This window comes from Physcomitrium patens, chromosome 9, assembly GCF_059467195.1.
Source record: "Physcomitrium patens ecotype Gransden chromosome 9, ASM5946719v1, whole genome shotgun sequence".
In the NCBI taxonomy this organism is placed as follows: Eukaryota; Viridiplantae; Streptophyta; class Bryopsida; order Funariales; family Funariaceae; genus Physcomitrium; species Physcomitrium patens.
The window spans coordinates 3,698,724-3,711,759 of NC_143418.1; the positions used below are offsets into that span (position 1 = coordinate 3,698,724).

The window sequence follows — 13,036 nt, forward strand, 5'->3', positions numbered from 1 at the left end:
TAGTCATACAATATAGATTCTGTATGGATCGAGTGGTGGGAACTTTTGCGATGCCGCCCAGCCCGTCTCGTCTGGGCCCGGCCCATGGGGCTCCTGCTGGCCAGTCCCGCTCCGCACCCCCTTCCCCACCCGCCCGCCCGCCCGCCCGACCCGATCCAGGATGGAGGGGACGGGAGGGAGGGGGAGCCTCGGTGATCGCCTCTCTTCTTCCTCTTCTTCTCACTAAGAGTTTGCTCCCTTCCTTAGAGTCTGTTATAGCACTATTGCTCTGTCCGTGACTCCCTCCCTCCTTTGGTCTTATTTTTCATCTTCGCTACCTTCTAGGTCTTCTTAGTTCTGTCTGTCTGTCTGTGACCGTGTCCGTCTCGCTCTCGCACCCTTAACTTATTGTTCTTCCCCTTGGCCCGTTGGTTGTTTTCCTCTCCGTTCCCCTCCCCTTCTCCTTTTGTATCCCTCTCATTGCTGTCAATCCACCAATTCTGCTATTCATGGTGGGTCTGTGGTTGGAATTTATTGGCTTAGGTTATAGGACTTCATGTGCGCCGTCTGGCAGTATATGGAGCATAAGTTGTCGTTGGCGAGAGGAGCATCAGGTCCTCGTGGATTGCATTTGGTGAAATTTGAGGGATGTCGAGGGATGTTGAATGATGTTTTGAAGACGTTTGATGGCTATGGTGACGCTGCGTTGAGTGTGTTGTAAGTCGGGGCATTTGAGTGGAGGAGAAGTGGAGAGGGAGCAGAAAGGAGCGTGGTTTGGGATAGAAGAGGAGGCTCTTAATGATCGGGAAGGTATTGGGGGATGATTGTTTCAGTTGTGGTTGATAGGGGTGCTGTTCCTTTGAAATCGAGTGTGAAGTGAGTGGCGGAAAGGATCGGGAAAAAGTGAGGCCGGGGTTGAGGACAAAGTGATTGCCTGTGGAATTTATTCTCCATGGGCGGACAATGTGAAGGCAGGGGTTGGTGAGGGCATGGGGAAACCGAGGTCTGCGGAACAAAACGCAATAGAGCACGGTGGCGACAGTGCGCCAGTAGGAGGCGCTCGTCTGCGCCCTATGCAGGAAGTGATACGGAACTCGCCCCGTTTAAAACACAAGGGAAGAAATAAGAGTGGTTCATTCATGGCTGACCCCCCCTCTAAGGCAATGGCGAATAGAACTAAGGATCGATGGAAATCGCAAACACCTAAGTCTAAAAGTTCTGGAAAGGTCGAAAAGAACATCAGAGAGAAAAATGTTCACGATGAGGATTCGGAGGAGTCTAACATTGACGACCATCAAAATGAAGAAAATGAAGACGAAGATGAAGACGAAGACGACTCTGATGAGCTGGAGGAGGAGCAAGAGGAAGTGCTTGGAGAAGGGATGTTTGAGGTGGAAGCGATCAGGAAAAAGCGAATCCGAAAGGTACACCATTTTATTTATGAAGTTTCAGGGTAGCTGTCCAAAAAATGTTAAGCTGATGCGAATCCACTTTCTTGGTATCCAATCGTCTTCTTGGCTGTGCATTGAAAAGTAGCCATATTTTCTCAACCTGAGCTACCAGTCGTGAGCAGTAGGTCGCTGCATGTAGGAGTTGATGTTATCGTTTCATCAAGTCTCTAAGTGCGCTACACTTTTACATTCTTTTAGTGTGTAGTTAGGTCATTGATAAACTCTACTTGAACGGCTTTTGGGGCTTTTCTCAGCTGCATACACACTCCTATAATCTAAACAGAGTTCCTCCACCAGCAAGTGCATTTGCGGGTATCGTATTCCGCTTCAGGATGAAGTTTTGTTGTGCCCCTAATTTTTCAGACATCATAGTATTCCTGCGAAGATTGTGTTTTGTTTTTGTTTGTTTTCGTGTTAGTAGGATGAGTTGGCAAGTATTGAGCTTCACATCTACTTGCGTGGGAGATTATCGGAAAAGTTGCACATTTCCAGATCTTTCTGGGGTGAATCTGAGATACTAACGAAGTATACTGCACCTGAACACCACGAATAGCAGCATAGCGTCTCTGTATTGAGACAGACTTTGCACAATGTTTGCATCGTTGATTTGCATAGTCTTGTGATTTATGGATACAAGAAGTTCACGTTAACATTCTATTTTGAATGCGTTTACAGACATTAACACCGCTGTTTGTTCTTTTCTTTTCTTTTTTCTTTTGTTTTTGGCTCTGTTTTTCAGGGCAAGAAGGAGTTTCTTATCAAGTGGTAAGTGTAACCAACCACAAAATGGTGATGCAAGCTTAATGGCGATGTTTCATTATGTTGGTGATCATATCCTAATTATGCATTTTAACGAAGCTTTCTGTGCACTGGTTTCTCGAAAGAACATCACATCTTAATCACACTTGACGAACGCTGCTCCATGTGATTAATCAATTTTTCACAGGCGTAACTGGCCGGAGAAGGATAACACATGGGAGCCGTTTAGTCACGTGGCGAAATGCAGAGACATCCTTGAAGAATTTGAGGCGAGGTAACTCTTCACATTCCTTGATGTATGATGATGGTCTGAATTGCAACCTGAGCTTTAGGTTAGTTGCATCTGTCTCACTGCGTGAACTAAGAATTGTTTGCACTACTGCTTAGTGTATTATTCTCAACTCTTTTCTGACCGCCAGGCCTTGAATGATATCCAGTCAGAAAGCGCGGCGAGGAAAACGCAAATTTGGTACGTACACTCTGGATGGTGCTGGGAAGCGGAAGCGGAGCTTTATGTCTAATGCTGATGAAGATGCGCCCAGTCAGAGTGAAGGGAAAGACACTGTCAAATCTTCTACCGATTCCTATGCTGTACCTGAAGAGAAAGAAAGGAAGACACGACACCAAGCTGGGCTTACTGAGAGGACTGCTAGCCCTTCTGCTGAAGCAGCCCGGACATTGTTAGATTTGCCTGACGAGGCTCCTACCACGTCAAAACTTGCCGCTACCCCTGAAGTAAGCAAAGTGATTGGGGATATCGTGGCCGGAGAAGAAAACGGGGCTGATTCTTTAGGCAGGGCGGTGGTTATTTATGAGACACCTCGGGCTGCAGAGGTTGTTGAGCCTGACGGTGGTGTTGTGGATGGAATTCCGAGCGTAGATACAAAGAGTCTGGGTTTGAATGGCACGAATAGTTGGGCTGACGCCGCTGTTCCTAGGTTCGCTTATGATGACAACACGAAGTTCCCCTCGTCTATGTCTCAGTTGATTACAACGAGAGAAAACGAAGTTCTTGAGAACAAAATTGGAGCTCATCCAGCTGTAGCCGATGAAAGCAGGGGCTTGACCGAGGAGAAGCAGTTGTCAAAGGCGGTTAAGCTGGTGGAATTTGGACACTCAGACGAGGAAATGGATATTAGAAACTTAGGTCTAGTACATGATACTGTCCAAGGTGTAACGGGCAGTTCAAAGTCAGAAGGAGGACCCGTTGGGTCAAAGAGAAGGAAAGGTGCGGTTCCACGCAGGGTCCCTCAGGACCAGGATGGAGTGCAAACTTCTTTGGAGGACATTAAGAGAGAACTTGGGCAAGGTCTTGAGGAATATCATACTACAGCGGATAAAGTATCTGGGAGGGAGTTGGCAACTGTAGCCCGCAAGGATATCCCACCTGAGCATAAAGAGTGTCAGTCTGCTTTTCAAGACAATCTGTCAAGAAAAGCATTGTCAACTCCTCCGCCCGTGGAGAAAAAGGAGATTGGAGCACTTACAACACCTGTCATCACACATATATTAAAGGCCATCAGCTATAGCAACTCTATTACACATGAGAAGCAGGAAGTTTTGGTCCAGTTTAAGGCTTCTAGGTTTGTGTTAAGCTTCCTGCTCTGTACCTTGTGTGCTGTTCATTGCGTTGTGCTTGTTTATACTGTCTTGTGGACGATCTATTATTATTTAGTCACTCTATTTTATTAAGAAGTTTGTTTCTCATGCCTTACTTTTGTGGTGTCAGCCTTTAGTTGCATAGTGATTCATCTTTCTGGAATGTGGTTGACTTAGATTGATAGATAACTTGTTCCGTTCTCTAGACTTATGATCTTAGTAGAGGCTCAGTACAGGTTATCGGTCAGTATTTAATTCTTTTAGTCAGGTTTGCATGACGGTTGTAGATTAAGTTTGATTAACAGGGCTTGCTATTTGGTCAGATCCGATGGGGAGGAGGTGGTGGTTGACAACAAGTTTATGCGAGAAAGTTATCCTCTTCTGGTACTGTATTAATACCTCATCTAGTTTATACAATTTGTATGTTTTCACATGGCACGCTGGAAGAAGGCTAGCATGTGACGAATTCAGCAGGATTTCTTGCTTAGGCAATCATCACTTCCTGCAATGAAATATGATCGTTGTTTCCACTTGCATGGTTGAGATCAAGAGATGGAAAGTTGTGTGTGTTGCACTTGATCACGGAGCTGCCTGCTCTGGATTTGGTTAGTCTCTTTCACTTCACTGATCATGGTTGTTGTGTTTGATATTGTAGTTGATCGACTTCTACGAGCAACACCTACGGTACAGTAATGCGTAAATTTGGAGATCAGAAGAGCTGAACTTTTAACCTGCAACTGTACGTGCACCGAGGTATAATATGCTGGCTTGCCTGGCTCAAGAAGAGAATTCTCATGGGGGTGTGCAACTGGAACTTGAAACTTGATTTTTTTTTTTTTAAACCTTTAGTGTTGGCTTCTTGGGAAAGAACTTCCGCTGGTCTGAAAGTATGTAATTAGTGTCATCTGACATGTTAAAAGACCTGTGTACATTCAAAGTCTTTCTCAATCTTAGTTTGGTGCTAGTAGGCCTACTCTGTAATTCAGCAGTACATACAAGAAGCCATCAACATAGAGGAACGCACCCTTGTCAATTATGTGGTTGTTGCACAATTCAAGTAAACCTTCGTACCTCCATTAGATCCATTCATAGTAACCGCATCCCACTTAGCCGTATGCTACTCTCCCGGCCCCTATTTAGAGAGCACAGTAGAATTGTCAATTAAGGTGGAGAGCAGTTTATGGGCTTTGTTCCTGCTGAGCTAGACTCTTTCAGGGCGAATGTAAGCTATCCACTCCTAGTTGTACTAAAGCAAAGGTGTGATGTTTTGAGGATGGATATCGAGTTTTTGGTACAAACATTTCAAACCTTTGGCTCTGCAATGGTGTACATTACTTAAATGTCATGAAATTTTTCATTGGTGCAGGTGATGGCTGCACAGTTCTTGACCTACCGCCTTTCTGAAACAATGTCTTCAACATTATCAAATGACCCAATCCTAATATCCCTCAAACAGTAACACAGTTTACCAGGAGACTTTTACCGCAAATAGTTATTATATTCTTGGGTAGCAGGGTGATCTTTGCTAACTGTAGCAGTAACCCACTATCATAGTTGGACTTGTTATCTGATACTAGAGTGGTAGCTCCTGTTGAGTCTCATGTTTCATTTTCTTATCATATTAGGACCGAGTTCTTGACTATGTCATTTTTCATTCCGTGACTCAAACCAAGACAGATGCTGACTTTCAAATGTCATTGCAGAGAAGCATAGTTAAGAAAAGTCACGAGATAGAACAGACAAAACCTCAGATTGTTTCTTTCTTGTTTTTTCCGAAGTATTCTGTCCCCTGTCAGTAGCAATTCCATTCAACATGGTTAACAGTGTTGTTGTCAGGCAATGGTAAGCTCGGAAAGCCTTGATCCCAACTGTTGCTTGTGCTATGGAGTAAAAGGTGCTACACCGAATGGAAACGAACCCCAGCTTTAAATAAAGTATTAAAGTACACACAATAAAGAGCATGAAACTTCCTATCAAGTGTTGGAATGGGTCCACCAAAGTTTCGATTCACATTACTCACTGGATTTTGGATGTCTATTCTTGTGGTCCAAGTCTTCCAGCTGATCATCAACCCAGCATTCTTAGCACTAATCTGTTCTCAATGGTCACTTGATGTAGTAGGTATAGAGAAATGGGATCCTAAGTTAGAGGTAAAAGAAATTTTTGTAGCTTGAAACTCTATATACAGATCGGTTCATTGTATATCTGCTTTAAAAATGCCTGGGTTTTGTTATTGTTATCACTGGAAAAAACATATCTGTAAGGGTCAAGAATATGGTCTTGTCCTATTTAAATAGTACTTTCCCTTCCATTAGATGGTACTTTAAATTTTAAGAGTAATTAACATTGTTGAAATGGGAGAATAATTTGGTCAAATTGCTTTCTGATAAAACACATAATTAAGAGTTTGAAATTAGTGAGTTTTACTTCACATTCTTTTAGATTAATGTATTAAGATAATAATAATAATAATAATGATGATGATTAGTTTATTTAGGAACATTTTTTAAAAATATTTCTAAGTATGAGGTATGTACTGCTATAGGATAGAAATATTTTTAAATAAGTAGATATTGATGCAGTTTAAAAACTTCATTTTCAATATCTGTAATAGTTTGATTATTTTAGAATGATTAAAGTGTTCCATATTTATATTTCATTATAATAATACATTATAAACTATTAGCAAACAATGCTTATTTCGTTGTTTAATTGTTTTTTCACACTTTTTAAACAAAACTATTTGAAAAACAATATAATCAAATATTGACTATTATATGGTTAAAATATATTTTGTAATGATTCAAACAACTTTTAAATTTTAAAAAAACCCAAAAATAAATTCAAATTAATAAATGATAATAACTGAATATGTAAATAAATCAACTTATAATGCATGTGTTGCATATATATATATATATAATTTTTTACTAAATCTATTATATTTTTAATCTTTAATATTTTTTAAAAATTACATTTTGTATTTCTAAAGTTTAATACAGATTTGTATTTTTAATTAAAAGTTGTCTTTGTTAAGTTGTGAAATTGGAATGATTAATGATATTTTATTAAAAAATTCTCAATAAATCAAACATAAAATCCAACTTTAGTTTTTTAAAAAATATTAATAATGATAATAACAATAAATTCATAAAATATTTAATAACATGAAATGATTTTATTTGATTTTTTATACATACAAATTTTAGATTTATATTTATTTAATATAAAAAATATCTTTTTTGGATTATAATTCTATATATATATATATATATATATATATATATATATAAATTATGTATCTAACTTAATGTATAAGACTCCATAAAATTGGTGAATTACATATTTTTTTTAAATATTATTGGATGCATTAAGATGGATTTTTTATGGCCATTACTTGGCTAATTATATAAGTCTATTATTGTCACTAAATGAGTAGAAATAATATATATCATTATGTCTTTTAGACTACATAATATTCTTTTAGCTTACAAATTTATAATAAACTATTTTTTTAAAGCTTATTTTGATTTATGTCTATTTTTTTATAAATATACTTATTTTATATAGTTTTAAAAAAATATATTTGGGAACTAAAAACATGTGTATTAACTATGAAAAAAATTAATTTTATTTTTTCTTTTTGTATATATTAAAATATATTTTAATATTCTCTTTATAAATATTTTCTTTTAAGCAATTAAATTTATCATATGATCAATACCTCTTTAAAATTCAAATATATATATAGATATATATATATATATATATATATATATATATATCTATATATAGATATGTGTGTGTGTGTCTATGTGTATAATTGTACATATATTAAATTGGCATATTCTATTCTTTTTTAAAACTTTTCTCTTAGAATTTTCTCAATATACAAGTCTAACATTTATCTTCATTTGTGATATGTAGCTTAATTTAATTTAATTTAATTTAATTTTTTTAATTCCAAAATTTATTATTTTTTTAAATGTATACATCATTCAAAGTACAAAATATAAGAAATGTTGAAATTATAATATATCTTTGAAGTATCAATAGATAAATCTTAATATTACATTAGTAATATTAGAATCGATTAGCATACATTGATAATATTAGCATAGATTATCTCTTGGTTTATAGAATAAATCAAAAGTTTTTTCATTCAAACTAAGAGTGAAGATTTAGTTTGTCTTGCTATCTAGATAGTATTAGATTCTAAGATACATATAAATTCTTGATTGTTTTTTTTTTTTTCTTCTTTTTTTTTTTTTTTTTAATTTAATAAGATAAGTTATCAATTTTGGTTTTAAAATTCAATATTATATTCTTAAAAAATTATAAATTTGATTTCATATTATTATTATAATTTATTTTCTTATTTTTTGAATAAAAAATTTGATAAATTAATTACTCAAAACAACTTAGGTACCTATGAAATCATTAAATTTTGACCAATCTTATTCAACTTTATAACAATTATTTGAATAAATATTTGTTAGTATAATATTTGAGTAATAAGCCACCAAATAATATACTTATATTCAAAGAGATTTAAGTATCTAAAAATATTTTTATAAAAACAATTATACAATAGTTTCTTCAATTTTAAGTTTAACTTGTAAAAAATGATATTTAATTATCTTCTACAATTTTATCTATCCTTTGTTCTTAACTATCCAAATGCCATCTTATATCATATTAATTCAATATCAAAGATAGAATATATTGAGATTTTTCTAAAAAATAATAATCTTAAGGAACAACATTAATTTTTATTTTTGCATCTATTTGCGTAAGCAAAATTTATTTATATCTGTTAAAGATATCTTTAATTCTTTTTAATTAACCTTTATAGAACAAAAATACTCTATAGAATCAAAATATTCTCTCTCTCTCTCTCTCTCTCTCTCTCTCTCTCGATATATATATATATATTAAAATAAAAGTAGTTTTTAATTTTAATTTTTATCTTTATTCAATTTATAGATCTTTTTTTATGATGTGAAATTATAATCCATACAAAACTAAGCTACCATTTTTTAAGATCTTTTAATTTAGTTGTTATAATTCATATTTAATAAAAAAATATATTTTATTCTTCTAGTTGAAGTATTAAAATTATCCTTTTAGTGGTAAGATTTTCATGGTTTTTTTAATATAAATTTAATCTAGGCTATTCTATACTTTAATTTTATAACAAAAATTCTAAGATACTTTATTAATACTTAGTATTCAGATACAATTTTAAAAAAACTATGTTTAAAATTTATTAATGATTCTTAATGAACTTATCTATTTAAATATGAAAAAATTATAAGATGAAAATGAGACACAATTTGCAATAAATGATCTCCTAAAAATATAAAAATACTAAATATTATTAATTTAATCTATATTATAAATTTTTAGATGAACAATGATCAAGTTTAAATTTTTGTAAAGATAATTTAAATTAGATTGGACTAAATAATAATACAAAATTTAAATTTGTAAAAAGATCAAAAATAAGTGAAAAGAAAAAAATACTAGTATTTTAGAAAATAAAAAGCCATAAAAAGTTTATTAAGCTAAGCATGGTGTCGTGTTGTAACACGAGTATACAGTGAAAATAAAAAAAAAAAAAGGAATTTTATTAATATTCAGTTACCTCGAATATTGGGAGCATCGACCAACTCCAGTACAAATACTGAGTGGTCAGGTTCAGTCACTCCGTTACAGTCACCTGGGGCATACTGAAATGCTCCATTCGATTCCAATAACGGGAGTCAGCAGGAAGAGAGGGACCAATTCACACGACGGGTTCGAAGAGCCAATTGGATCCAATTTTGAGAATCCAATCCGGGTCCTCTTATCCAATATGAGACCTGAATTGGCCGGTCAACCCAATGCAGTCTAATTACGGGAAATCCAGGTCTTACTATGGGTCTTAGCCAATCTGACGCGAGGACCAATTTGACCCAATTACGGGAACATCCAGGTTACTACGGGCATCTTTCCCAATATGGGACCTGAATTGGTCGGGCGACTCAATGTGGTCCCGATTACGAGGTTCGATTGTGTTTCAGGCTGTCCTGTTCTCTGTGCCGTTTCAGGGAACATTGTTTTCGGTAAATGGATTTCTTAAAGGTAAAAATGGAGGAGAAAGCTCTGACGGCGAGAGCCAATTTTGGATCCAAGCTTGACGGCGAGAGCCAATTTCGGATCCAAGCTTGAGGTGGGTGCCAATTCCGGATCTAAGACGGAAGATTGAAGAAATTCAGAGGATAAGGTTAGGGGGGATATAGTTTTGAAAGGGGGGTTTTTTTTCTCTGGGGAATTGGGGGGAGCTAGTTTTCAAGCTTTTGCAAGGTTACTAGTTTGGTTTTCATTGGAGGTTTTTGAAGATCAAAGGGATTAGAGAGAGGAGCTTCATGCTTCGGGTCAGGGAAGGAAAGACAGAGAATTTGGATTTTTCTTCTTCATAGAGTTTTGGGAAGGCTGAGGCAATCGCTGCTGAAGTCAGTATTGTAATGGTGAATCGAGATTTTTATTGAAGTGGGTTTGAATACTCTTGACTGTTTTGTGAAATCGAGTTACGTCTGTGATTGAAGGATTAAAAGGGCGTCTATAGGATTGAGTATGCAGAGTGAATGAAATTTATTGGGTTAATCTAACAAGACAGTCAGTGGATACAAGATCGTAAGTACAAAGCTGTATTGAAGATTAACAGTTTGGGTTGTTCGGGGTTCTCTGTAACGTCTAGAGACCTACCGGCTGGGGCAAAAAAGGACTTCGATAAGCAGTTGAAGAACATCTGTATAGATTTACGGTACATTGTTGCAGTCGTTTATATTCCAATAGTCAAAACTGATAGACTGCTTGACTATCGACGAATCTCCATACTACCTTCTACAGCCAGACGCCCGGCGCGTTCTCGAGCAGGAAAGCACATAATACGACAAAAAGTGGTGAACCCGACGTGAAAGCTTGAGGTAGAAGGTATTGGATTTCGATTGATTTTATCTTTATTTTTATGGAAAACGAAAAAAAAAATTTTGAAGGATTTTTGGAAGGAGTTTCTGGTGGGGAGTCTTCTAAAGGACAAGGTATGCACATGGATCCATCTATTGCTAGTTTGTTTCAAGCCTTCTCATTGTCAATGCAGCAACAGCAAAGCAATGATCGAAAGGAAGCTTTGGCAACCAAAGCATTGTAAGCAGTGGTCAATAAAATTGATCAATTTGATGGGAGGAATATTTCAAGGTATTTAAGATGTTATGTTCGTGAAATGGAATTAATCGGGTTTCTGAGAAGAAAATGGTTTCACTATTTGGACTTGCCATGATACCGGAGATAAGGGACCACATTACATCGATTACGGATCGTTATGGGAATTCATGGGAGGATTTTTCACATGCATTGAAAGACGAATATTTCTTAGAAGATGCTGATCGCGTTACTAAGAAGCTGTTTCTGGGATGGGTTGAACGGCCCAATAAGAATTTGCAAGCAACAGAGCTACTAAGGGAATTTGAGAGGCAGTACTCTCAATTATCGAAGGTAGAAAAATTGACATTGGAGTCGAACAAAGTTGATCTATTTCTTCAAGCTGCTGATGGAGAATTGCAAGAGAAATTAGAACCCCTTCTTGAAGATAAAGAAGAAGATGAAAGATTGACAACGAAGTGGAAGAACGTTGAAGATGCGGTGGGGTTGCTTACAAAAAAAGAAAGGAGGAAGGATAGGAGCAATATTCCGAAAACAGTACAAGCACCCAAAGCTCCAGTACGTACAACACCACAACAATGCCTACAGTTCAACCTTCGACATCCTTGTCAAAGAAAGCAGATATGGGTATGGAAGAAATTATACGAGGAATGCGAGATCTTCAAATCAAATTGACAAGACTTGAAGAGAATACTTCTATAAACAATTCGAAGAATGTTTCAAAACAAGGATATGTACAAAGATGCATTTGGTGTAATGATGCTTCACACACTAGAAAAGATTGCAATGAATTTAATAATATGATACGGCAGGGAATTATTTGCTGGAAAGATGGGAAGATAGCATTGAAAAATAGAGAGGATCTTCTTCAAGCCAATTTTGGCAAGGGAGGAATGAGAGCATTGGTTCAAGATTACTTAAAGGAGCATGAAACAGTAGCATGAGAAAGTGCTACTTTCTGACATTGAAGCAGCAACAAATTTGAAAGGGGTGTTGGAAGAACGTATATTAAACGCTAAGGTAGAATTCACATTGAAAGAAGTCTTGGGAATTGCAAAGAAGGAGTTTCATGATGTCATCATTGACAGCATTAGGCGAAAGAGGCAATTAATGGGCGAAAATGGAATAAATCATGCTATTGATGCAAGAATATGTAGAGATGAAGAAGAGGTTGATATTGGTTACAAGCAACCAACAAATGAAAAGAATGGATATAATCAGCGAGTACGTTTCGAAGATTCTAGTGACAAGGAAATGGAAACTTTGAGCCATTATACTCGAAAGCATTGGGCAAGGGCAACTACTGAGGTATTGGTGAAGGTAGGAGATATAGAAGAACCAATAGTTGCTTTGATCGACCATGGTTCTGAAATAAATCTCATGTCTAAAGATCTTTATAAGAAGCAAAAATGGCCAATTGATATGGAACATGGATGGGCAATACGAGCAGCTAATAACACACGAGGCGAATTATATGGAGCTTGTCCAGATGTCAAAATTCGGATTGGGGATGTTGCGACGGAGCAACATTTCTTCGTTCAAGATACAACGTCTTATCCGTTGATTTTAGGACAACCTTATATCACGGCAACACGGATAGAAACAAAAGTACTTGGCGATGGTTCTGCTTATGCAAGGGTACGGAGCGAAGATGGGAGGAAAGCTGTACAATTTCTAACAGTACCTCCTAACCATGAACGGAATCGAGATAGGTTGAGGGAGAAACCATTGCCAAAGATTGTTGAAGGATTTAAGGATTTTGGGGAGGTACCACTGTAAAGCGAGATTATGGAGGTACAAAAGAGGAGGTACTCTCGCGAGATGAAGGTGCCTTTGATGCGAGTTTTATTGGTATATTGGAGAATGGAAATATTATGTATAAGAAAGTTGATGATTTTAAAAGAAAAGAAAGAAAAAGATTATATAATATTGAAGGACAATTACGTAAGATAAGTGCATTGCAAGAGGGTGAGAGGATTTTGGGTGTTTATGAAGAAAATGGACTGGAAGATTCATTGGAATTGATTACATCTATTGGGTTA

At 36.3% G+C, this 13,036-nt stretch overlaps 1 protein-coding gene across 3 annotated transcripts; it reads left to right on the forward strand.

Annotated features, from left to right (window-relative positions):
• The first annotated feature begins 268 nt into the window (after positions 1 to 268).
• LOC112286864 (chromo domain-containing protein LHP1) lies at positions 269 to 5,607 on the forward strand. 3 transcript variants are annotated; one of them, XR_002971161.3, is made up of 7 exons: positions 269 to 1,403; positions 2,170 to 2,195; positions 2,377 to 2,463; positions 2,627 to 3,772; positions 4,112 to 4,172; positions 4,444 to 4,588; positions 5,155 to 5,607. XR_002971161.3 is itself a non-coding variant. In XM_024529197.3 (6 exons), the coding sequence occupies exons 1-6, from the start codon at positions 969 to 971 to the stop codon at positions 4,486 to 4,488; spliced, it is 1,800 nt and encodes a 599-aa protein (XP_024384965.1). In that variant the 5' UTR covers positions 269 to 968; the 3' UTR covers positions 4,489 to 5,066. The 3 variants fall into 3 exon arrangements, 1 of the variants encoding a protein (XP_024384965.1); XR_002971162.3 differs by having other exon boundaries at positions 4,444 to 4,541; XM_024529197.3 differs by lacking the exon at positions 5,155 to 5,607 and having other exon boundaries at positions 4,444 to 5,066.
• Positions 5,608 to 13,036: the final 7,429 nt, after the last annotated feature.